Source organism: Amphiprion ocellaris, chromosome 18, assembly GCF_022539595.1.
Source record: "Amphiprion ocellaris isolate individual 3 ecotype Okinawa chromosome 18, ASM2253959v1, whole genome shotgun sequence".
NCBI classification, from domain to species: Eukaryota; Metazoa; Chordata; class Actinopteri; family Pomacentridae; genus Amphiprion; species Amphiprion ocellaris.
Window position 1 is genome coordinate 33,239,001 of NC_072783.1, and position 27,057 is coordinate 33,266,057.

Sequence of the window (27,057 nt, forward strand, 5' to 3'; positions counted from 1 at the left end):
AAAGATAAAAAGATAAAAATTAGTCTGAGTTGAGATAAACCTGGATTTGGTTGCTAATACAATGCAAAAAATGGTACAAACCAAAATCCTATTGTAAAAAAATACAATATTAACTGAGATAAAAGTCAATAAGGACAAATTTGTAAAGATAAAGTGAAGACTTACTTTAATTCCTGGATTGGTGTCTCCATATTAGTTTATTTACTTGTACAATAATGTGTTTTCTGAGGACATGCAGGTTCACTTTTGAAAGAAGAGAAGAAATTAAGTTTTTTTCCCTGAGGAACAGTTTGCTCAGTTACAGAACTTATGAAGAAAACAACCAGGAGAGAATAATGACCCATATAAAGCAATGCAAACTTTAATTTACACTTTTATTCTTTATTTTTTTATCTACATTTTTTCAAACATAAATGTATTAACATTCGGGGAAAAATAAGTAAACATTTTTTTGCTTTGATTCTTTAGAGCTTGTCTTTCATACAGCCACATTCACTTATCTAGAAGGTATTTAGAAACAGGATATTAACAGAAAGAAAGAAACCTCAAGGCTTAACACACTCACAAACTAACAAACCACCAACAGCAAAAAATTCTGTCATATAAAATATGTAAACTGGAAGCATTCAGGTGGTCTCCTGAATGTGTAAAAATCAGCGTGACTATAAATGACACATGAACTCTCGTGGCTTTGATAGAAACATCCAGAGTTACTCCTCCATCAGTGCCCAGGCCTCCTCAGCCTTCATGTAGTACTGATTGGCCAGTCGTCCTTTCATAGCCGCCATGGCAGCTTCGGCAGCTTCTGTAAACAAATCGCCTGTAAGGAGGGACGATGTGAGATGTTACCGTCAGTCGCAATACAAAACTGGATTTCTCTTATTGTTAACAAATCCCACGAAAAGAACAAATGTAAAACCACATATATGTTTATCTTTGAGCCTCAGATCTTCATTGTTGTTCAAAAACTGCCTTAAAAACACTTGAATGAGCCTCACTTTATTTATTACATCATTATATCATCAACACACACTGTATTTTAATTTAAATCAATCACATATATTGTTTTCTGCAGCCATAAATACCCATATAAATGTGTAATAATGCACAGCTAATAACAATCCTCAACTACTCCTGTTTGAGTAACGTTTGCGATAAACTAAAGTGGCCAGCTGTTGTAGGAAATAACCCTTTAATGAAAACATGAACTATGCTTTTTTTTTTTTTTTTAAGTTTTGCTATATTTTCTAGTAGTATACGTTTAATACTCAAAAGAGAGATTTTAGTGCATAATTTATTAAAACTGTGAAGGTATATTGAGGTAAATTTAGCCCAGAGAAGCTGACGTTGAGTCGGACCTGCTCTCTGAGGGTCTGCGGTGAGGTTGTGGCCTCCTTCTTGGAACATCTCAGCCTCTCTGGCCAGCAGCAGATAGCGAGGTTCGTCCTGCGTCCCATCAAACTCTCCACCCTCGTCGTAGTCCGTCATGTTCAGCACACTGTCATACCAGTGAATCGCTTCCTCCCAGTCCTGCTTTCTGTGGGAAAGAAAGATAAAAATGAAGACACACAAATCTCTGTAAAACATTAAAACACTTCAACCTTAATGTCATAAATCTCTCCTCTACTGAACCACCAGGGGACAGTATCATCACGCATTATTGTGACTACTGAATCAGGACTCCGCTTTCTCACTCAAACAGGTTTTTCTGCCTCTGAATGAACCTTCACTGACCTGTCAGCAGACAGATTGATTCCAGTATCGAAGGCTCTGGCCATTATGATCATAGAAGATCTGTCACCAGCCTCAGCAGCCTGCAGCAGATACTTGAAACCTTTCATCCTGTTTCCTGCATTATCCTGCCGACAATACAAACACGTAAGAAGATGCACGCTCAAGTCAAACCAGCTGAATGGTAAAAGTGAAAATATTGTGTTTTGTGGTACCTCCAGCTCCATGTCGGGCAGTATGTGATGAGGCAGCTGCAGGTAACACTGCCCCAAAGCCACGATGGCCTCCAGCTCTCCGCACAGAGCAGCTCTGTCCAGGTGGAACATGGCCGAGTTCTGATCCCACGGCTCGTCCTTCTCGCAGAAACGACCCGCTTCGTGGTACCGCACCATCGCCAGGTGGACCTACAGCAGCAGCACATGGAGGACTGGTTATGTTTAGAATTTAATGGAGGTGTCAGGACAGATCAGACCAAGTTGGGAGGAGTTTATGTTGTCGTACTTCGGTTTTTATGGCTGGAATAGGGACTCTTAACATCATAGAGAAGAGAAAATATGAAAAAATGGCAAGACAGGACCAGGTTTTCACTGTTTGTTGCATCTTCAAAGTGGTTTTGTACTTCTCCAGACCAATCTGGAGTATTACCACACTACTTCTAATTACAACAGTTGTGAAGGAAAAATGACTCTCTTTCTCCTTACTGAGGTGTTTCCTTGCAGCTGTTAGCTGAAGACATCCCAGAATATTATGCAGGTTGCGTCTGTTCACTTCAGTCACCTTAGATCATACTGTAGATCCTATAGGTCACCTCAAACTATCCTATGGGTTATCACCTTTGAACCCTGCTCCTATTTGCTTCTCTTAACCCTCCTGCTGTCCTCATTTACAGGCACCAAAAAATAATGTTCCCTTGTCTGAAAAAAATTCAAAAATTCAGCAAAAAAATTCCCCCAAATTTATAAAAATTAGCAAAAAAAGTTTCTCTTAAAAGTCTTATTTAAAAAAAAATAAAAAATCCCCAAATTTGGCAAAAAATAAAAATTTAAAAAATAAATAAATAAATAAATAAATAAATAAATAAATAAATAAATAAATAAAAATTGTAAATATTTTTTTTAAAAAAATGAATAAAAATCTTCCAAAAAAATCCTAAAAATATCTGAAGTGATTCCATATATATCAGTAAAAGTTCAAATATTTTCTGTAAGAACACTCTGTAAGAAGACTTTTTTCAGAATGTTCTTAAGAAACATTTTTTTTTACATTTCTTTTATTCCACCAAAATTGTTCAAAAAATTCCCCAAAAATCGTGAAAATGTGGAAGTTTTCACTGTGAAAATATATTTTTTTTTCCACATTTTCAAACTTTAAAACGGGTCAATTTGACCCGCAGGACGACACGAGGGTTAAAGTGAGGCTGTGAGTACGTTCAGGCCTTCTCTGCCCCTAATATAGATGCTGCTAAAGAAGATGCATGAGAGAGAGACAGGTGTTGTAAGAAGAACGTATTCCAAGAGTGATTTGGTCAAGATTAGATATTATTTGGTCTGATGTTACTGAGCAGACGAGTTGTCTCCATATTAGGCTACAATCTAAATATAGCATTCCTCCCAACTCAATATATGCCTGAGGCTGAAGAGAATCCTCAGAGTTGATGCTGCCAGTGCTCACATCACTGTGCTGCTTGTTATCAGTAAACGTTACTCTCAACCTAAACCATCTGAGTGTCCAGAGTGTCTCTATGTCTGCCTCGACATCACAGAATTTCCCTAACAAATGTCACATAATGAAGTTAGCATTATGAAAATGAAGAGGTTGAAAAAATTAAATGAATGGCAAACAGTGACAAGAAAGGTAGAGGAAGATGTAGCGCGGCAAAAAATGCATATGAAACCTTCAGCAAACATTTTCCTTCCTCTTACTGAAGTTAAACTGCCATTCCAAAGGCAGCTTGACTGACACTGAACATCAGTTCCTGTTAGCATTAAAACCTCTAAGCATGTTGAATTCTTGTATACTAACTGTTTTAACAATATTTCTATACAGCACAACAACAATAGATTTTGTATGTCAGCAAGTTTGTTGCAAGGTGGTGTTCTTTTTGTAGATTTCAGTAAAATTAAGGCAGATTTACTACTTTAGTCTGCACTGTATGGCTGGTATATGTGTTTAATTTCTTGGCTCACAAAAGGTGGTGGGTCAATATATAACAGCGGTATCATTAGGGAACTGAGAAAGGTGCGATTAAATGCATTAATTTATTTAACACGTTATTTCTTCTGTAATTAATTAATTGAAATTAATGCGTTAAAGTCCCAGCCCTAGTTTTTACTTTTAATATAAATGTATGCAGATATATCCCATGGACTTCAGAAGTCCCTCAGTTACAGACTGACCCTGGTGATAGATCTGAATGTGTTAACGTCATTGAAAGAAGTTCCCCTTGAGGATCGCAGTACTTCTGTTCTATTCTATTCCTTGTTTTAATGTTGTTTGTTTAAAAAGATGGCGTTTTATTGGTCACTTTACAGGACACTCTTGCAGAGGCATTTTTTTCTCTTGGTGAGATTTTCCTTGTAAAACACTTGTTAAATAAATCAGCTAGAATGACCATCTTGCTGTTGTACGCCTCTGCTAACCAGTTAGACTGCAGTTTACATCCATCTCTGCATCTTTTCCTGAGTTATGGTGTTGAATAAAGGCCAGAAAAGTGTTTTTACAGAGTACTATGAAGGTGACCTTTGGGATATTAAATGTCATCACTGCATCACTTTGTCTTTATTAATGCGTGAATTCTTCAGTTGTGGCCAAAAAACAGATTTTGTGAGATCACGGTGATGTTTGATCACCAAAATTTCATTCCATATGCAGTTCTAGCATGTTTAATTTTCATATACACGTTCAACAGTTTAGGGTCACTCAGACAATTTCATGTTTTCCAGTAAAACTCCCACTTTTATCCATGTGCTAACATAACTGCAGAAGGGTTTTCTAATCATCAATGAGCCTTTCAACACCATTAGCTAACACAATGTAGCATTAGAACACAGGAGTGATGGTTGCTGGAAATGTTCCTCTGTACCCCTATGGAGATATTCCATTAAAAATCAGCTGTTTCCAGCTACAATAGTCATTTACCACATTAACAATGTCTACACTGGATTTATCATTCATTTCATGTGATCTGCATTGAAAAAACTGCTTTTCTTTCAAAAATAAGGACATTTCTAAGTGACCCCAAACTTTTGAATGGTAGTGTATGTGAAATTAACCAATCTCACATCAGATGTAACTTTATTTCTTACCTTTCCGAGGATCGACTGTCCGATCTTCTTCTGCAGCAGAGAGTTGAGTCTCTCCACCTCGGTGGCCACGCAGGAAGGTCGATGGACGTGAGCACGAGACGAATGGTAGAAACTCCACTTCTCTTCTGTCAGCTGAAGAGAAACAAGCAACATAAATACGAGAAGATGAAAAAACAGGGAAAATGTCACCTTCTGTTGTGAAGCATGAAGCAGAAAACTAATTATAGGTGGGAAACAAATCACACTCCACTCCCAGGGGATGATAAATGACACAGAACAGCTTTGAGTTAAGAGCTGGAGGAGAACACCCATGAAAGCAAAAGCAGCACAAACACACAGAATTACTCTAGTGAGAGGTAGATGGTGTTTCACTTCCAATTATAATTCACATTTCTCTGTTCTTCACTCAGTGGACCATAAAGGAAGAGTGGAAACAGCAGCAGCCAGTTCCACTAAAGGCACAAATCTTAAAGCGTTGCAGCAGGAAACACCTGACACTTGTGTAAATAATCACCCATTCGCTGTCAGGATTGTATGAATTTGAGTTTGCAGAGACTCTTGGAGGAGCCACCATCTTCCTCTAGTGAGGGGAAACAAAGAACGGGAGGAGCTGAATTAGAGGAAAGGTGAGGAAGGATTTTTATTAAGTAAATGTTGAGGGGAAAAAAGGAAGTTAAGGAAGACATGGATGAGGGAAATGAGATGAGGAGGTTATCTGACTACAGCGACGATGATTATGATGGAGGTGATGATGGTATTTACACACTGTTGTCTTTATGTTTGTTTACCCGTCTGACACTGTCCTCGTCCGACTCGGAATAATGTCTGTGGTAGCGATGATGGACCTACGTGGTGGTACAACATGTATCATAAAACTACTGTCAGATTTAATGTGGAGAGAACAGATAAACTGGAGGACAGAGGAGAGCGAAACTGTCGACATGTCAACACTGTTTCACATAATATGCCAGAGTACATTTACAAATGTGTCAAAAATTACAACAAAAAATGATCTGAATTAACTGAATGCATTTCTACCCCTAAAAGTAATTTGGACCCTCAAAAATGCAATATACTGTATACGTGTTGGATATAAACGCATTTCATCAATAATTAGGGGCTTCCTCTGTACATTTCTGACTGCAGGAGGCTGTTTGAATAATAAAATGAAATGAAAAGGAGGTCAAATGGAAGTCTTTACCCCGTCTACGTGGTCATTTGGATCCCCTTCACTCCTCCGCTCACTGGGGTAGCCGCTGTCTCCGCCGCTATCCGATTCCTGCAGGCAAGAATTTAAAAAATGTGAGTGTTTAAAATCTGAATCTGACCTGGTAATGAAGAAAAAAACCCTTGTATTGTATTTCAAAATTCTTCCAAGTGTCTCATATCTACAGGGCCCAGCTGTTGATTTGGCCTCACAGCGTTGCAGCTGTTACTGACTATATCTGGGGATGTTTTTTCAGGTGGAAGCTTCAGTAAATAGCCTCACGCTTAATGGGGAAAACAGAAAATGAGCCGAGTTCCTACTTGAAGAGCCACACTGAGACATTTACCATGATCCAGCATGTGGAGTATAGCAAATACACTGTAAAACAACACAAAGAGGCTGATTAGTGTAGATTACTTTCACTATACACAGTCAGTTGGACTTGAATTGAACGTTCAAGCATACAGGTCTGTACTAAAAGTTGAATTGTGCTAATACACCAATAACTGTACAACTATGTCACAGTGGCATCTTTTAGCAAACAAAAAGCTAACAATTTGACAACGCGCCTGAAGCATTTAGAAGATAAAATGACATTTAAGGACACTGCAAATAAATAAACACAAGAAAACAGACTAATGCAGGATTAAGAAACCTTCTACAAACACAGACAGCACAAACAAATAGCTAAACTCCAGTGAACAACGAACCGCAGTGTGGGAACACAAGACTTCAATTTAAATTTATTTCAGTTTTCACAATGTCATGCATGAGATGGTACGTGCTGGATGTGTTTGTGTTCCCTGGGAAATATTGCAAAATCTGTTTTATTTAGTGCAACTTACAGCACTTTTGTTTTTGATTGTGTCTGCCCAACATGTTTTGTCAGCCTACTTATGTTTTCTCGATTCAATGATTACTTGTTTGGTCTATAAAATGTCAGAAAATGGTAAAAAAAAAAAAAAAAAAAGTCAACCAGTGCCAAAGATGATGCCCTTAAATGTCTAGTTTTGTCCATAACCCAAAAATATTCAGTTTATTGTCACGGGAGAGTAAAGAAACTGAAAATATTGAGATTAAGAAAGCGGAATCAGAGAATTGTGACTATTTTTCTTACAAATTAGCCAAACTAGCCAATCAATCATCAAAATAGGTGGTGATTAATTACTCGAGCTACAGCGTATGTGACGATCGGTGTCTGTCCGTCTGTCTGTCTGTCTGCAACATTCCTCAAAAACGGACGAACGGATCTCAATGAAATTTCCAGGGAAGATCAGAAATGACACAAGGACCAAGTGATTAGATTTTGGCAGTGATGCGGCTTATATTCATGATCCACGGATTTGTTAAAAATTTCTGTATCATTGTGAGATAGCAACACAGCGTCACTGTAACCATGACAACAAGTGAACACTACATGATCACATGATTGTGATCCTACTACAAATCCACCACTGAGGACTTATCAGGACTTATCTGTCAGAAATGATCCAAGGAAGAACTGATTAAATTGTGGGGGTGTTTCTGAGTCCCATCAGTTCCTGCTACATATTTAGGTCATGTGATCCAGTATCCTTACATAACGTACACATGCAGAACACACGCCTGTACTCAGAGCAAGGTCATTGTGTTTGTGGGTACATCTATATTAAATGGACACATTCTATGTTGCCGTGATTTCTGATCATCGATTAACTATTAAACAAATGCTGGATTTCTACAAAGAGAAACGCATTTCTGACAATGCTATATGGGGGAATGAGCAGCTTTGGAGGAATACTCTGTTCTCTGAATGCTTTTCTAGTTGAATAGGTGACTAATTGACTCATTTTTGCCGTTCTAGTTTTCTTTTTTTGTCATTTGATAGCATTTTGCATATTTGTTCGTGGCTACAGTGTATTTGTCTCCGGTTTAGAGCCTGAGTTGTTACTCACCTTGTGTTCACCTGCATTGTTATGATTGAGTCTTTCATGCTCGTTCATTCCAGCAAAAGACAAACCTGCAAAATGCCGTAAACACAGGAAACTATTCACAGATGCTGTGCTTCACTACATCGACAGATTGTTTTTTATAAATAACAGTAGAGTAAAAATGCTGATGGATGTACCGGTGGGTGACTTGCCCATAGATCCGACCGCAGCTAGAGGGGAGCAGGGCAGGATGAGAGGGGAGCAGGGGGCCGAGTCCACGTCGCTCATGCTCTCATCTGCAGATGAAGTCTCGGACAGGCGGGACAACAGCGGAGGCGCCCGTCCGGTTGAGAAGGTGCGAACACGAGGAGAACCGCACGGTTCCTCGCAGCCTCTCAGCACCGTCTGGGCCGACTTCTGAAATAAAACAAGATGGAACTTAGCTTCAGTAAACGGCAGAACAAGCAGAACACACATTAAATAGAGAAAAACTGTTCTGACAGTTCTGCAGATGAGGTTTAAAAGGTTTAAAATCTTAATAAAGCAGAACCGAGACCATTGCCCTTCTTTTCTCTCTACTGCGTACTTGGATTTTCTATTACTCTAAATTCTTAGGGACATTTCCCCGTTTTATTTATTATTATGTAAATGTCGCTGAGTTTAGGCCCTCGCTGACACTTTCCATAGCATTAACAAAGAGGTGAAATTACAAGCAGTTTGTTGGTGCCGTCCAGCTGGGACTTCTCTGCAGGGGCCAGGTCGAACGGCGTCAGGCCCATGCTCTTGCAGATCTTGTTACACATGTGGGAGTGGAAGAACAGCGCCATCCCTCGCACACCTGGAACACAGGTGGGATCAGGTCTTAACTACTAGAATAATCGTTACTTCTATGTATGTAGCAGCTGTTTGTCAAAGGGAGGTGTACCTAGATTTCCGTCTCCAAAGTCGTCCCCTTTCTCTGTGTGGATCTGAGGGTCGGTGTAAAGATCTCCGACTCCTTGGATGTCCACCACGATCAGCTGGTGGCCCGACCGCTCAAAGGAGAAGTGACTGAAGGCCTGATGGATAGAAGTTTAAGATTATATCCGACTATTGGCTGAGTGTGTACTAATACCAAAAGGTGACGTTGTGTACCTGCGGAGTGAGTCGGATGTTGTCGTCCCTCACGAAGCCGGAGTTGGAGTTGTACTTGATGTACTTTCCCTCGATGTAATGCTCCAGGTGGAAAAGAGGTTTACCTGGTCGCACTGCCATCTCCATCACACACATCTGCATGATGTCCACCTGAGGATTTTAAATGGATCCATGTTTAGAAAGAGACAAACAGCAGTTTCTAACTAACATGTTTACAGCAGAGGGCTTTCCTTCGCTAAATGAAGGACAGAAAGACTGCAAATGTCACAGTGCTGAAGAACAGAATTTAGTGATTCTATGTGCTAAAGGAAAGAAGGAGGAGAAAAAAGTTTAAAGAAATGATTAGAAATAGGTGATAATATTCAAAATGTACATAGACTGTGTTTCAATTTTAAAATATTGCACATATTTGAGTGTGATTTTTGACTTACTGAGGAAACAGTTCAATATTACCATTTGCAGGCCTCCGATAAAGAAGCAGAAAATTCAACATGAGTGGACAAATATTAGAGCTGTGACTTTAACACGCTAAGTTCAGTTAATTAACTACAGAAAAAATGACGCATTAAAACCAATAACACATTTAATCGCACCTTTCTCAGTTCCCTCATTTCTGGCACACTGTTAACACTGACGAACACTCCAGCCCAGTAGGTGGCGCTAAAGAACCTAAAGTCTGTTTGCCAGATACAAAGAAGATCCACAGAACGCAAGAGGGAGTGAATCAGAGCAGAAACGTCATGGAGGCTCGGCCACAAGGTTTCTCTTTTAATACGAAAACGGTTCAGAATGAGGTGAGAAATAATTTGAATCTGTCCTGGTTTTAGTTCAACGACAGCTGGTTTAGACGTTAAGTTTTAAAGTTTCAATGCGTCAGACCTCCGCTTCCTGCGCCTCATTTTCATAAATGAAACTACTTTATCCAAATGAGCTCTGAGGCGACGCACCGTATGTTCACTACGACAGTCGTGGTACCGGCTAACGGTGGAGCCATCCCATAATAGACCACTTTTCACATTGAAAGTGCTTGAGTTTACAAAAAGTGTTAAAATGTTGAATATAATCGCTATAATTGCAGATGAAAAATGCACAGATAAATAGAAATGAAACAAACATATTCGTTGTGTAACTTTACGTATACGTCTATTCATTGATTCAGTTGCCAACCAATATTTATTTGAACTGAAAAACTTTGTTTATTGTGTCAAATATTGCTGTTTGACAAAAATGTGATTAATTGCAATTAATTAATTACAAAGCCTGTAATTAATTAGATACATTTTTATTGGAATGCCACTACTAATAAAATCCTTTATTGTACTTTCTATATTTTTTTTAACACGGTAATGCTTAAAAACACAGAAACATAGTGCTACCTCCACCAAAAAGATTGTTTTTAGTCCTGCTTGTTTTGTCTGTTGCAAGGCACATGAGAAACTTGCACTGATTTGACTTAATCTGATTGGAAAATGAGGTTAAGACACCAAATAAATCTGCTTTAGCTACGGATCTGGCTGCAGGTGTGGTTCCAGGAAATTCTCCTGAGTACCTGCAAATTGCAAATTGCAAATTCAGATCTTTACGCATCTTACAAATCTTCATAGAGCTGATAATTACTCAATATACTTGTTAGTCTATAAAATAAAAAGTAATCAAGAACTATTTAGATATAAATGGAATTTTTCAGATTCTTTTCACTATTTTGTGCTAGTTCATGTCTCCAAATGATTCACTAATTAATCACAATGATAACTGTTAATTCCAATATCTAAGCTAGAAATGTTGTTCATTAAGAATCAGAGGAGTGTGTTTCTGAGGGACTAGTGCTGATTTTGTCCATATTATCTTGTCAGTGGACAGTAAATGTTGCTCTTGTACCTGTTTGGGAGGTTTATGGCGATTGTACTCCTCCCCCCAGAGCTTGGCCTCCATCTGCAGCCTGACGTCCTCAAAGTAAACATTTCTGTCCACCGTCTCCATGTAGCGCTTGGCCACGTAGTTGGACGCTGACTTCCAGTTGCTGCTGTGTGAGAAATTCGACAACTTCTTCCTGCAGGGAAATGAATGAGCAACATTTCAGTCACATTTATTTACAGAACATGACTCTAACAGTCTGTTACAGCTGAAGAAACAGGCCTGCAGCTATAAACACTTATTAAAATACAGAACTAAAGCCATTTTTAATCACAGCATGGGCTCCCAGAAAGACTGCTTTAAACCCACTCAAGTACAAATCCAGCAGTAAAAACATACCATAATGCAGACTTTTCTTTTTTTAGGACCTTACATGTTTGGGCTTGTTGGAGCAGCAACATTTGTTTTGTCAGACAGGAATTTTTCTGTGGGATACTGCATGTGACAAACAGCAGAAGTGGGAGTAGTGTTGATGGATGCCTCTCTTGTACATTTCCCACATAACTGAGGATTAAACAGTAACAAATGCACTATTATCTCATTTATCCGCTTTTACGCTGCTCTGTCATGCAGAAGCTACAGCACAGCGTTCACACCAAATGCTATTTTACCCCAATGATAAACATCCAGGGAACTAGGAGAGAAGTTAAAAATAAAACCTATGTGCCATCATGGGAAACATCATGGAGGCTGGAGGAAGAAATGACAGGAATGTGGACCTGAAACGTCTCTGGGCTACAATCTAACAGATGCAAATTCCTCTGCTTTGTTTACACTGAGCCACTACAGCACAAGGGCAACAACCGCTTAATGAGAAGTGATGAATTTAGAGAAATATTTCAACTTACGTTCTGAAGCACTCCCTCATGGCCCCTTTCCCAAACGGCTGTGAGAAACCAGACAGGATGAAATAAATTAGAGAAGAGAAAAGGCACTGCGAGGCTCTACAGACAGGTCTTCTGGAGAGACGTGATACCTGTGCAGCCATCTTGATGTGGACCTGGTCTTGGGCCCACTCTCCTGTGACTGCATTGTACCTGCAAAGGTGAACTTCAGATTAATTATGTGTGCTTGAATATGCCTCTCTGAAGGCTCATTAAGCTCATAAGATCAAATCTTTTTCATGATGTACAAAGTGTTTTTCAGTCAGACCTGCAGTGTCTGTAAAAGAGCCAAACAATTAGTCAATTTCAAGTCAAAATGGCAATTAGCAAATCACAAAGGCTTGACTTTATGATGCACCCTATGCAACCTGTCGGATCCAGAGTGTCGGCTGTCTTGTCACTGGTTTCCTGTGTGAGCTGCGTCTTTGTAGTATCTCATGTGATAACGAATGAATACTGTCCTAAAACCTGACTTAAAAATATCTGCACTACCATTCCAAAGTTTGGGATCATCCAGACAGTTCCATGTTTTCCAGTAAAACTCCCACTTTTATCCATGTGCTAACATAACTGCACAAGGGTTTTCTAATCATCAGTTAGCCTTTCAACACCATTAGCTAACACAATGTAGCATTAGAACACAGGAGTGATGGTTGCTGGAAATGTTCCTCTGTACCTCTATGGAGATATTCCATATATATATATATATATATATATATATATATATATATATATATATATATATATATACATATATATATGACCCATGTTGTGCATTAAAGGGTTAAAAAAAAGGGAATTTGTGGTTTTTCTATCTTTTATATCAGTGTTTAATTGGGTTATGCACTGTTAGTTGCACAAAATAAGTTACAATGAAATGTCAGTTTTAGCTGTAGGATTATTATTTTTTTTGGACTAAACTATTTATTGAAGAGAAATAAAGACATAGGGAAACATTGATTGTAAATCTGCAGTCTATATAAATGTCTCCGTCTAAGCAGAGCAGCTGAGCTACTTTCCATCTGTGGGTCATTTTTACGTCACACTCAGACCTCGTGACCCTGCTCTGCTGAAATAAATGTCACTTAGTGGTTTTTTATTCCGTCTTCCACCTGTTTCAGTATAGATCACTCACACAGAGCTGTCACCACACTTTTCTACTTCCTTTGGTCTCCAGCGGTCAATAAACATCAGCACATAAAGATAACTGAACTTTTTTATTACTATTGACTTCCTAAAAGCGCTCGAGAACTTTCCAATTGAGCTCATGTTTGCAAAGTGGAAGAGTTTGTTGATCAACAGCTTATCATCTGGTCCTATCATGGAGGCGCATTGAGTTTCCTCTCTATGGGAAAACTACAAGGAGAGAAGAAGGAAACACGGAGGTTGTTTTCCTTTCTAAGAAACGACATTTTGACTGAGGGCATTTCTATTTCTGGTTATGCTTAGATAACAGGATATAAATGTCAGTGTACACGCCATACGACGAGGTCAGTGTGTGTTTGGCTTGGGTGGGTGTATCCCAGGTTAATGATTACTGCATGTACTGTAGGTGCAGCTGCAAGTCTGCACAGTTGAAACCTGACTTTAACTCAATAGCACAGCGCCTTGCTTCTTTTCCAGAATCCAACCTTCTCTCTTTTCTGCCAAAAAGCCATCCGAGGCCGGGAACACAGCGTACCAAGACTTTCATTCCTCTGAGCTCCTATCGCGGGGGGTAAAATAGGAGTGAAGTTTCATGTGGGTAAAATTAGCGCATGAAAAGAGAATGCGGGGCCAAATCCCCGACCCAGACCATCCCTCCTCCCACCACAGCCAGACACAAACCCTGAGTGTGTTACGTAACAGGAATTCATCTTCCTGCTGCTTTTCTGCCCACGCCCATTCAGTCTGCGCCTCCCTCGGTTGAGAAGTTTTTGTGAGGGGCTGCATCGGTATTAATATCTGGGTGCAGACATGTATGAGACAATAAAAAGAGCTGGATGTGTCAAAGGACATCAATGATAATGTTTGTCAACAGTTAAGGTTAGCACCACTGCCCCAGATATGAGCCAATGACGTGAAGTGAGGCTTCCCGCCAGGTCGATGAGTTTTCCAGACGAACGCAGCTGATCTCCTGCAGTATGTTTCTGATAAATCATTTACAGCTGCTCCTATCAGTGCAATTGTCTTTACAGAGGATGACACATAAGTGGTTGTTTAAACAAGTACAAAACCACAGGATTAACACCCACCTCTGCATAGCTGAAGCTCTTTTTTAGCTTATTCTCACAACCTATCAAAACTTGACAGGTTTATTGTTGCCTTCCTGCTTTTGTCTACATTGTTTTCAGCCACAATCAGCAACTAGCAGGCGAAACTAGTGCAGAGTTTAGCAGCTGAAAGGGTCAGATATCTTCAAAACAGAGCTCAAAGTAGAGGGAATAGTACTTGCATGCATTGAAATGAATGTATAAATACGCAAACATTTAAAATATCAGCGTTACAAGGAGATAACATGTCAAGAATTGCGTTCATAGCTTATTTCATTTCTCCTAAGTGGCAAAAACATCAATTAATGCAGCTTTGGTTCAATTCTTAAGCTCCTATATAACAAACAATACAATAACACTGAAGTGACCATCACTGGAACATCACTTGACAATGCAAACAGCAATAAATCGAATTAAATCCTTGGAAAAGTTGCATGCAAATCTGATTGTTTTGGTGTTTTATCTGTGGGATATTGTTTCAAGGTTTTGCTGTCTAAGGCTTTTAAAACTCATTGTCTTCTAATAGCAGGAAAAACCCTCACATAATGGTTAACCTTTAAAACAACTACATTCCACTCAGGTAAGCCATTTTTAGGCTCCTGTTACTGTACAAGCTGGGACAGGCTGTGCCTAATTGGACGGACAAACAAAGTGTGTTCATGGTCAAACAGACGAGTTAATCTGCTGTGAAAATGGTTCATCAGCAACAAGTCTTTCCTACCTGTAACGGATGCAGGGTTCAGTCGCGATTTCCTCCAGGTGAAACTGTGCCCAGGGGTCGGGCATGGCTTTGGCCTTTTCGATCGCATGTAACCATGCCGCCTGCCACCCAAAAGAATATTCACTGTCAGTGCTTGTTTTTATGGAAAAGGAAAAAAAATGCTTCCCGAAGAGGTTTATAGGAACATACAGAAGAAAGGAGGGAAGTTGTTGCATGCAGAGCAGTTTAAACTGGTAATTCCAGGCCTGTTTGTGCTCTTTTTTCCAATGTAAATGCATGTTTTCTCTCTACTGTGCTCACTAAATGATACATAAAAGTTCTTAGTTTCTGCATTGAACAGTTTTCCCTCCTGTTTTCTTTTTTTTAAGAATTAGAAGAATCTTAAAATTCAGGGACACACAGGTCTAAACTGGTCCGACTGAGGATGAGGACACAATGGATTAATGACTGATCACAGAATTAAAAGTGGATTTCAAAGCAGGCAGCACGCTGAGTGTATTAACAGGGGATTAACCAAGCTGTCGTATTCTCCAAGAAATCATTTACAGCTTCCTAAAGATGAACGTCACCAAGAGTTCTGATGTCATCTGCACTTTTCAAACAATAACGTTCTTCCAGCCTCCGCCTACAACAACACAAGGGAGGAAAATACTAGGAAAATGGGACAGTCATATACAATCTTTCGATAAAGACACTGACAAGTTTTGAATCTGTACCTGTGAATTGTTTTGTTAGTTATGTTTCTTTTACATTGTGAATGCCCAATTTTTTTTCCTGTCTAAAATAATAAAAAATAAAGTTTAAAAACAAACAATAACGTTCTTCGTAGGAGCCTTGAGTCAGGCGTCACTACGAATCTAAATATGTCAGAAGGGAACTGAAGCCCTCAACCTTTCATCTTATACTGGTGGACAGCAACACGTCTGCCTCGTACTTCACCGGTCGCTGTCCAGGAGATGCGTTTATATTTAGAGTGATTTACATGAAGGGAAATGTGAAGTGTCATCTTTTTAAGTCAGAGTGTCACGTCTGTTAAGTGACAGGCTGCTCACGTGCTGTCAGAAACATTACAGAGACACGTAAAGCTTGTTGTGGTGCAGACATATATTTCAATGATGGCTGCTTTGTGAGATTTTCCTCTAAAGCTGATTTTTAAGGAGCTGTACCTGGGATAAAAATGAAATGGCATTGCTTTAGTGTACTTTTCTGGTGTTATTGGCAATAACGAATAAAAGGAAGGCATAGTGAAGGAAGGGAGGATGCAGTTTTAGGACACATCAGTGAGGAAAGTCATGGGAAATCAATAATGGTGAAGAGTAAACGGAAAATTTAAAACTAAGGAAAGGAAATTAGAGAGTAAAGTGAGGAAAACTGAATCATGGATGATCGCCAGTGAAGAGAGAGGGAAGGATTATGTAATCTGGTCTTAAACATACCCGTGCAGTCTCAGACAAAACCTTGTATGAGCGAGGTTCTGCCGCTGTGTCTGTTTCATCGCTCTATGCAGAAAGGTAAAGAAAATGGGCGACTTTTCATCAGCAAACAGTTCAAATTAATTGCTTAGATACTTTAAACAAAAGCACGACACAATAACCTCAAAGGGCCATTCATCGTAACAGCTGGCAGGAGCCCAGTGCTGATCAGAAGAAAGCTGTGTTTACACACAACGTAAAGACACGAGGTGAAAACCAATCTCTGGTGCTTCCTGTTCCTATCAGGGAGTATATTTAACATGTGGCTGGCCAGCTTTACACTTACAGATATACAGTAAACACACTGACATGTAACACACATACTGGAACGGCTGTGCAGGCATGCACTGATCATCTGTCCTTAAAAGGCCTGGAGCTGTTCTCACAGAACGTTGCAAAACTTAGAGGTTATGATGATGCACATTGAACATCACTAAACAATCCTCCAGCACTTGATTGCAGCATCTGCAGACACCGCTCCGGCAACTCACCTTGTACATTAAGTTTCCCCGGGGGGAGTTTGACAGCTGCCGACTGTAAACCAGGTTCTTCAGGTAGTGACAGACGTCTCTGGCGGAGTCGTCCAGGATGGGGGAGATGAAGTGGTCGTCGTCGTCATCGTCGCTGGTGTTGGCATCGCTGAGGGAGGACGTCCGCAGCTGCTGCACGCTCCTCTGCACTGGGGCTCTCTTGGCGCTGCCGTCCTCCTCCATGCTGAACATCAGGTCGTCCTCCATGATGTCTGCTGCTGTTTGACAGGACAGGAGGCTGAGAGGGTGTCAGGTCAGGGTTAGGCAGAGCCAGAGAGACAACGTGAAGTGGATGCAGGGGCTGGAAGCCACATTAGTACGTGCATTAAACAACTGCATCATGGCTGTACTTGTACTGAGAGGAAGTCACTGTAGACCATGATGTCTGAATGTAAAATCCAATCAAAACAAACACTGTTAGAATGCAAAAAGCCTTGATAGGCGTGTGTTTTTTTAATCAAATGTAATCACTTGTCCATTCCTTTGTAATCAGAGGGAATTTTGAAATTATTAAAGTTGCAGCTGGTTAACAGGAAGGAAAACAAACCCCAAAACAAACATGCAGCAGCAGCAGTGGGGCATGGTGTTAGAGCATGCAGCACTGCAGTTTCCCACACACAATTTACTTTAAGTCAGTGTGTTATGATCTACTAGTATGTGCACGAACTAAATAAACAACTCACCTTGTAATCGAGTTCAAAGACACACCTATAATGCCTTTATCTTGACAGCAAGTGACAACTAGATCCTCTCCTTCTTCTTCTTCTTCTTCTGCTCTCTCGGCTTCCAGGTGGAAGCTGAATAAACAGGAGCTGCAGGCCAGTCCTCCTCCAGACCACAACGGCTCGGTCTTGGTTCTCCACGGTGTCCTGAAGATCCTGGGACGTGACTGGCAGCGGGATCGTGTTCCGTGGAACCGTCCACCACTTCAACGAGCTCCGGCTGCACGTACAGCCTGCTGCCTCTGGCTCCGCCCACACCCGCTGCTGCATTCACCGCTGTCGGAGAACCAACCCGCACCCTGAACCAACGAGATTAAAGAGGAGTGTGATATTAAATAACTCCTAATTATCCACATAAAATCAAGCAATCACATAAATACTTAACTGAGAGTATAAAAATGAACAATGCGTCAAAACAAGTGGGGAAAACAAGAGCTAATTCTGATTTCGGAGGAGCTTTGAACGCAGCGTGGGATAAATTACGGCTACTGCAGCCACTGGAGTCATCAGTTCACTGCTGCGTGGAAAAACATGAAGCTATTTTCTGGCAGGGTTGGGTCCCATTGCTTTGAAATCTAGTCAGTTACTGCATACTAATTACATGATATTTGCTTCTAGTTATTAACATAATCCATTGGAGTGCAAAAAATGTAATCAAATCTGAATATTGATGAACTACCTCAAAATCAAACACTTCAAATATTGCACACTAAACAAAATAAGTACATTGTATTGTATGTATTATATTTCAGACATTTATGCATTTATTTATATTTAAAAATAGAGGCAACCACTAAATCTGAATAATCAACAACAATTACAACAACAACAACAATAATAATAATAATAATAATAATAATAATAATAATAATAATAATAATAATAATAATAATAATAATAATAATAATAATAATAATAATAATAATGCATTTTTTGTCGTTTGTATCCTTTGTCAGTGTTTATTGTTATGCACCAAAACACCAACACCATTCCCTAGATTGTGGAAACCTACTTGGCAATAAAACACTACATACTGTGATATTTCTCACATTCATGGCCAAATAATTGGCACAATCTGTACAGCCGTCACGCCTAAACAACTGTAAATGAAATGCACCAGTCCTTTAAATAATCAGAAATCCAACTGCCTGATGTAATTGTTGTTCTGGTAGTTTTCTTTAAATAGCTAAGGTCTGGATGTGGGGGTGGAAGAGGCTGAACAAGTTGTCTCTTTATGTGGATCTGTAGTGTTTGTTATGTAATGTTGTGTCTCTGAATTTCTGTTTCTAGGACCCTCCTGAAAATAAGACGCTACATCTCAAAAGGCTTTCCTGAATTTAAATAAATTCAAGCTGTTACCTTTTAATAGTTCTTATTTGCTACATTTTCCTTTATTTGACTTGGCACTTACGGTTTGAACTATGCACCAAACACCAAAGCAAATTCCTCGCGTGAAAACCGACCTGACAATAATGATTCTAAAGTATTAGCAGAATCACAACACGGCCATAAGTGCAATATCAGAATCGCAGGAGGTGCATCTTTTTAATAAATGTAAAATGTGTATTATCATACTTATATAAATAAAGCATTGTGGTGCTACAGAGATGCTCCGGCCTATAAATCATACTCTCTGGATAATAAATGTACATGCTTTTTTGGGTATGAAGTGCAGCAATAATCACATTGTCCTGTCTGGTTCAGTAGGGGAAAATATGCAAAAATTTGCATTTCCACTAAGATCATGACTCTTATTGCAACTGTAATATCTGTCAAAGTAATCACAGTAGGGTTTTTTTTGCATAGATTCTTTTTTCTTCTCTAATATCTCAAAATATTTTCTGTCCAAATAAATAGATTTTGCATATTGAGCTTTCACAGCTGGCACAAACAGGTGTACTGTATGTATACTACAACAATTTTTTGTAGCATTGTTTTATCAAAGGCTTCATGGATACCAAAGCAAACTACTTATATCAGGTTGCCAAATTATCAGGGGTTTTTTGCTATAAAAATGAGAAATGAAAAATTTTGAGTCAGTGCTTCTGTAGCATTACAGTGCAGTCACCCATGTAATCAAATAATCCTTCAAAATATAACTGACATCTAAATGCATGTTTTAAAAACTGTATTCTTATAGGAATTTATTTCTTATTTTTGTATTGTAATCACATAATTCTGATTACATGTAATCTATTACTACCCACATTCTTTACAGTGAGTCAGCAGTTGACATGTCACTCTAGAAAATGCAAATAGGTCCTAAACTGTTTTATCTACTTGCAATAAATGAACTAAATTTAATCTAGCAGTTTAAAATCCGCTGGGGTTATGCCAAAAAATGATCATCTACAAAAAAAAGTGATTGCGAAGCAGAGATCATTTTACCATAATTATAACCAAGCCACTTGGTCTTGCCTGCTGAAATAACTAAAAGGAACCCATTCAAATCCTATAATGCAGTTTTACATTTGCCAACTTATGAGTACAGCCCAATATTGAGTTAGGTAAAGTTGGCAAGATATTCACAGATTCGGACTTCCGGCATCAATAACTCATGAGACATACATTGTAAAAACATAAACAATGCCTCTGTCAAATCGCTGTAAGCTAGACAATGTGCTACGAGGCCAGTTTTATCAAAAGTCGCTGTCTTTCAAGTTGCAGAAATAGCACTGATGTCTATGAGCAGCCGGCTGTGCAACGAGTGAACAGGGACCGTCTGCAAATAGCAAAACCGCTGCAACAGCGAAGAGAGACAAATATTCAATTACTTAACTTTTATACACTGTAGCGTCACCAAATTTACTGGAGCCATCAATTGTGTCTTGCTGGTCATACTACAAGTCTTGGTTTGATACTAAATACAAAATCTGAATGTTAAGGAATTTTCATTATTTAATTATTATTTTATTAGTCATAAAATTTAATAACTTCACTCTTATATACTGTAGTATCACCAAAATCATTGGAGCCTTCAATTGTCTCCTGCTGGTCATACTACAACTCTTGGTTTGATATTAAATACAAAAATCTGAATTTTGAGCAATTTTTATTATTTAATTATTATTTTATTAGTCATAAAATTCAATAACTTCACTGTTATATACTGTAGAGTCACCAAATTTACTGCAGCCATCAATTGTCTCCTGCTGGTCATACTACAACTCTTGGTTTGATATTAAATACAAAAATCTGAATTTTGAGCAATTTTTATTATTTAATTATTATTTTATTAGTCATAAAATTCAATAACTTCACTGTTATATACTGTAGAGTCACCAAATTTACTGCAGCCATCAATCAACCAAGAATTGTAGTATGAGCAGTAGGAGTCATTTGATGGCTCCACTGATTTTGGTGACACTAAAGTAAACAAGAGTGAAGTTATTGAATTTTATTACCAATAAAAATTCCTTAAAATTCAGATTTTGTATTTAATATCAAACCAAGGGTTGTACTGTGACAGTCAGGAGACAACTGATGGCAGCAGCGAGTTTGGTGACACTACAGTACATAAGAGTGAAGTTAATGAATTTTATTACCAATAAAAATTATTTAACATTCAACTTTTGTACTTAATATCACACCAAGAGTTGTAGTATGACCAGCAGGAGATAATTGAAGGCTCCAGTGATTTAGGTGACACTAAAGTAAACAAGAGTGAAGTTACTGAATTTTGCTACTAATAAAATAATAAGACAATAATGAAAATTCCTTAAAATTCAGATTTTGTATTTAGCATCAAACCAAGAGCTGTAGTATGACCAGCAAGACACAATTGATGGCTGCAGTAAATTTGGTGACTCTACAGTATATAACAGTGAAGTTATTGAATTTTATGACTAATAAAATAATAATTAAATAATAAAAATTGCTCAAAATTCAGATTTTTGTATTTAGTGTCAAACCAAGAGTTGTAGTATGACCAGCAGGAGACAATTGATGGCTGCAGTAAATTTGGTGACACTCCAGTGTATAAGAGTGAAGTTATTGAATTTTATGACTAATAAAATAATAATTAAATAATGAAAATTCCTTAACATTCAGATTTTGTATTTAGTATCAAACCAAGACTTGTAGTATGACCAGCAAGACACAATTGATGGCTCCAGTAAATTTGGTGACGCTACAGTGTATAAAAGTTAAGTTATTGAATATTTGTGTAGTGTCTCTCTTCTCTGTTGCAGCGGTTTTGCTATTTGCAGACGGTCCCTGTTCACTCGTTGCACAGCCGGCTGCTCATAGACATCAATGTTATTTCTGCAGCTTGAAAGACAGCGACTTTTGATAAAACTGGCCTTGTAGCACATTGTCTAGCTTACAACGATTTGAAAGAGGCATTGTTTATGTTTTTACAACGTATATCCCATGAGTTATTGAGGCCGGGAGTCCGAATCTGTGAATATCTTGCCAACTTTACCTAACTCAATAAGGTGACTTAAATGACTGACGTCATTCCTGTGGTTATCTTTTGGAGATAATAGCTTATAGGGTAACTGCAAAGGAATCATTTTATGCATAAAAGGCATTAAGAAATGATGTTAATTAAAATCTAAAAATGACATTACACACCATAGCCTAAACGTTCATGTCGGTATATTCCAGAGTAACCGTCTGTATGCTAGTTGTAAAAAGTTAGCTAGTCAGTGAAATTAAAGTGGGAACCGTAGGTATCTGTTATTACTGTATCAAAAAAGACTAACCTTACCTAACCCTTACAGAACTCCATAGATAGTACAGGTTAAGGTGAAGTCGTTTAACAGAAATGTGTAGGAAAAAGCCACATCAATCCCAAACATTGTGCTTTTGATGACAAATGATGCCTATCATATAAATTAACAGGTCTTGTGTAACGTGTTGACATGGTAGCGTGGCCGAGTGGTCTAAGGCGCTGGATTTAGGCTCCAGTCATTTCGATGGCGTGGGTTCGAATCCCACCGCTGCCATTAGCTCTTTTTTTTTTTTTTTTTTTTTTTTTTTTTTTTTTTTTAAATAAAAATATTATTTCCTTACTGACAATAGTACTAACAATACGTTATGTTACTCTTTATAAGGTACAACACTGCAAATTGGCTGTTCTTATCTGCTTCTGTTAAATGTTAGTAATAACTACGGCTGGTGCAGCAGCGCCATCTTGTGGTCACACTGTAAACACCAAGAAAGTGAACGAGCCCATCTTCTCTCAAGAAATAAAGTAGTAAACAGAAATATGATCCTTCCAATATGGCCTTATATTACTTATAGTAGGAGGCCGAGATGAAAATATGAAGTCCGTCAGGATCTCTAATAAAAGTCAGATAATACACCATAAAAATATGGAAATAACAGAAACACGAAATGATGGTTTATTGAATTTAATGAATAATACTCATATAAAGAGGTCAGCATCCAAAGTGCTTCCTGCTGTGTTTACTTCATGTTTGACATTAAGTGTAATCTAGATCACTCTGTGTAAATAAAACTTCATTCAATAAAATTTGATAACAAAGGGTACAGCTGCATAAAAGCATAGTTTTTACACATTCAGTCCTGAAATGGAATTAAATAATGCAAGATCAGTCCTCGTGATTATTCTACAAATCATTAGATGCATTGGATGTATCAGGTTCATTGGGCTCTGACTTTTTCTTTAAAGTGCTGAGAGGCCACAAATTGCATTTTCTGGATGGCGAGCTGGGTGTCTTCAGGTGATATCCCAAGATGCCACACGGCCCTGATGGAGTTTTCAAAATGAGGATACATGAGAACCTGTATCCCCTGCCCCAGTGCAGCCTCCTCTCCCTCTCCAACCTGAGCCATGCGGCCACAGAACTCCTGGGGACTCAAACTGGGATCCTGCAGACGGAAACGCAGGATGTTTGTCTCCACAGCAGCCATGTCCACAGCGAACAGAGGAGACGGACAGTCGAGCAGAGCTGAGAGAGGAGAAGAAACAGTACAGATACAAATGAGACTGCAATTACAGCCAGTTAATAGTTTAATTTTCATAAGCAGAAGCATGATCTACTCACCTTGAGCAAAGGTTCTTGCATTGTGGTGATCCTCCACCAGTCTTCCCACCATGTCCTGTAAAGACACTTTTCCAGCTGCTGCTAGTATCCCAGCCTGTCGTGTTGCTCCACCCAGGGCTTTACGGCACCGTATCGCTTTAGATATAAAGTCCTGAGGTCCAGCCAGCATGCTACCCACAGGAGCACCTAAACCCTGTTAAACACCCAAAAACATAACTGTGATGCACTTTGTTAAGTTTTATCATGATTGCTGCTCTGTTCCCATCAGCTCTGTGTGCTTGTTCCCTTTAGATCTACCTTGGAGAGACATGCGCTGACGGTGTGTGTGTGCTGCAGGATGGTGGATGGAGGAACATCTTGGGCCACAGCAGCGTTCATCACTCTGGCTCCATCCATGTGAACTGACAGACCATATTCATCTGCTAAAGCACGAACCTTGGAGACGGAGGCACACGTGATCAAAACTTTGAAAGAACATGGATCCTTCATTCTCCTTTGATAAGGTAAGAATTACTGCTGCTTTCACGTGTTGACATTAAAGCAGACAGTGTCATTCACCTAAATCACTTAGAAACACATCTTTTACTTTATTAGTCTATTTAATAGGGTCATTTCACACCATAGTTGTACATGTGCCAGAGGTAAATGAGTAGCTATGTTTCATCTTGTAGCTGCTGGATATAAGTTGTAGAATCACTCAAAATAGAGAACTGAAATAAAAAAGACTACATGGAAAAACTGTGTAGGATTATAATTAAGACTTACACAATGTGGACAAAAGTACTGGGATGCGCATCTTAATCACTGAATTTAGGTGTTTCATTTTGACCCTTTGCCACAGGTGTATAAAATCATCAAGTCAGTGTTGAAATTTCTTCCATGCCAGATGTTCTATGGTCAGCTCTAAGTCTTATTGTTTAAAAATGGATGCGTTAAGGAACAATAGAAGTGGCAGATGACCTAAAGTCATTCAGTGGGGTCACTGTATGCCGAGGTGAACAGTGCATAAAAATCCAAAATGCTCTGTTGACTAGATAACTGCAGAGTTTCGAAGTTCATCCAGCATAAATATAAGTGCTAGAACTGTGCACCGAGAGCTTCATGGAAAGGGTTTCCACTGCTGAGCAGCTGCATGCAGGCCTCACATCACCAAACACAATGCCAAGTGTGGGATAAAGCGTGTAAAGCTCACCGCCACTGGACTCTGGAGCAGTGGAAACAAAATGTCTTGAGTGATGAATCTTTGCTTTTCTGTTGTGCCAGCTGTGAAGTCTGGTGGTGTAGGATGATGGCATAGGGTTGTTTTTCAGAGGTTGGGTTAGGCCCCTTAGTTCCAGTAAATGGAAACCTTAATTCTTTAACATACCAAGACATTTGGGATATTTCTATGCTTCCAACTTTGCAGGAACAGTTTGGTGAGGGCCCTTTTCTGTTCAGCATGATTCTTCCTCAGTGCACAAAGCAAGATGGTTTGGTGAGACTGGTGGAAGAAGTTGACTGTCCTGCACAAAACCCTGAGCTCAACCTCATCAAACAGCTTTGGGGTGAACCAGAACAGGGTTGTGTGCCAGGCCTTGTCTTCCAACACAGGGGGCTGAACTCACAAATGCTCTTCTGGATGAATGGGCAACGATTCTGACAGATATGCTTCAAAAAACCTTCCTAGAAGAATAAAAGCTGTTATAACTGCCAACAGTTAGAATGGGATATCATCAAAGTTCCTGTTGGTCTAATGGTCAGGTGCCCCAATACTTTTGTCCATAAAGTTGACTACTCTCAGATGTACATCACTTTGGGTAAAAACTTCGGTTAAATGAAGTTGCCGTATCGTAGAAAGTGTATAAAGCAGAAGCACAGACATAAAACCACAATGAAAGACATGCACACACACACACACACACACACACACACACACACACACACACACACACACACACACACACCTCCTGCAGGAAGGACAGAGGCAGCACTCGTCCTCCCTGAATATTGTGTGTGTTCTCCAAACATATGAGGCGTGATCGAGGGTAGTGGGGGTCTGGATAACCGTGACGGATCTTTGACTCCAGCTGGTCCAAGTTAAACGTCCCATCAGGGAGGGTGGTCACCGTGGTGGAGTGGACACCAGCCAGCTGGATCAGCACAATAAATACACATTTATTCCCTCAAAGGGAGATAAAAGATGCTGACCACAGGTGTCTGCTGCTCCTGTACACTCACCTGTGCACTATTTCCCTGCTCATAGACGTGGATGTGGCACAGATCGCCCACAATCATCTCGTCACCTCGCTCCCTGCAGTGCACCATCACTGCACAATGAAATGCACATTTATCACCATCCTGTCCTCATAAAAACTGGTTCAGACTCTGCCTCATAAAAGCACCGCTCACCTGCGATGAGATTTCCCATGGTTCCAGAGGGCACGAACAGGGCAGCCTCCATCCCAAACATATCAGCTGTGATTTTCTGTAACTCTGCAGACATAAATCAAATGTTATAAAGTTTAGGTAGCATTTCAAAAATAGAGATAGTGTGCAGAGCCATTTCTGCATGTTGTGAATCTGTGCCAATTGAGGGCCAAAGGACAGAGGGTGTCTTTATGTTCTGTAGATTAGAAAGCAGACAGCAGTTAACTCATTAACTCATGGTGGAAAATGATTATCTACTCTCCAGCTGGCAGAATGACGATATCCTTTGAAAAACCTAGTGTCTAATACGTGCAAACTATTATATACTAAGAGGGAATTAATAATTAAAGGATGACTGCATCAGAGCAACAACAATAGATGTGGTTTAACTTTTCTGTTTTGACTTTCAAACACTACAATTCCAAATTTAGACATAAAGGTGAGAACCATTCACTGTCGGGTCTTCTCCCATCACATCATCTCCGACCTCAGCCTCCGCCATGGCTCGTCTCATCGCCGGACCGGGCTTCGTCACCGTGTCGCTGCGGAGGTCCACCACCCGGAATGGTGCCACCCTGCCCGGTCCGGGGTCCCTGGTCCTCCCGGTGTAGTAGCCTCTGGTTGGACTCCGTTCATTTCCCACCCGAAGCGGTTTGCTTGAAGCGACGAGACCGTGGTTGAGAAATTTAACCAGAAACCTGGAGGAAAATGTTCTCAACATGATCCCACCTGCAGCTCCGGTCACAGCAGCTGGTTCTGTTGTGGAACTTCGGATCGATCGACTCGATAATCCTTGACCGCAAGGCCCGTTAATGGATTACCTATCCGTTTGTCGACATGAAGAGAGCCACGTGG

At 39.5% G+C, this 27,057-nt stretch overlaps 2 protein-coding genes and 1 non-coding gene across 11 annotated transcripts; 1 reads left to right on the forward strand and 2 right to left on the reverse strand.

Annotated features, from left to right (window-relative positions):
* Positions 1 to 355: 355 nt before the first annotated feature.
* Positions 356 to 17,996, reverse strand: eef2k (eukaryotic elongation factor 2 kinase). Of its 9 annotated transcripts, none has more exons than XM_035941644.2 (19): positions 17,744 to 17,996; positions 17,022 to 17,298; positions 16,495 to 16,557; positions 15,059 to 15,159; positions 12,178 to 12,238; positions 12,050 to 12,087; positions 11,166 to 11,337; positions 9,288 to 9,437; positions 9,079 to 9,211; positions 8,864 to 8,991; positions 8,366 to 8,570; positions 8,178 to 8,242; positions 6,238 to 6,315; positions 5,551 to 5,616; positions 5,037 to 5,168; positions 1,947 to 2,135; positions 1,735 to 1,859; positions 1,359 to 1,537; positions 356 to 820 (listed from the first exon to the last, which is right to left on the reverse strand). In XM_035941644.2, the coding sequence occupies exons 2-19, from the start codon at positions 17,265 to 17,267 to the stop codon at positions 711 to 713; spliced, it is 2,241 nt and encodes a 746-aa protein (XP_035797537.1). In that variant the 5' UTR covers positions 17,268 to 17,298; positions 17,744 to 17,996; the 3' UTR covers positions 356 to 710. The 9 variants fall into 9 exon arrangements, with proteins under 9 accessions (XP_035797537.1, XP_035797536.1, XP_035797535.1 ...); XM_035941643.2 differs by having other exon boundaries at positions 8,351 to 8,570; positions 17,022 to 17,275; positions 17,744 to 17,995; XM_035941642.2 differs by having other exon boundaries at positions 8,351 to 8,570; positions 17,022 to 17,278; positions 17,744 to 17,995.
* A 4,653-nt stretch (positions 17,997 to 22,649) lies between these two features.
* trnal-uag (transfer RNA leucine (anticodon UAG)) lies at positions 22,650 to 22,731 on the forward strand. Its single transcript has one exon. It is a non-coding gene; the product is annotated as a tRNA-Leu (tRNA).
* A 392-nt stretch (positions 22,732 to 23,123) lies between these two features.
* On the reverse strand, positions 23,124 to 26,993 carry LOC111585916 (uncharacterized). The gene is made up of 7 exons (XM_023295561.3): positions 26,650 to 26,993; positions 26,185 to 26,268; positions 26,014 to 26,102; positions 25,740 to 25,925; positions 24,094 to 24,231; positions 23,797 to 23,989; positions 23,124 to 23,700 (listed from the first exon to the last, which is right to left on the reverse strand). Exons 1-7 carry the CDS (start codon positions 26,921 to 26,923, stop codon positions 23,393 to 23,395), a joined length of 1,272 nt encoding a protein of 423 aa, XP_023151329.1. The 5' UTR covers positions 26,924 to 26,993; the 3' UTR covers positions 23,124 to 23,392.
* Positions 26,994 to 27,057: the final 64 nt, after the last annotated feature.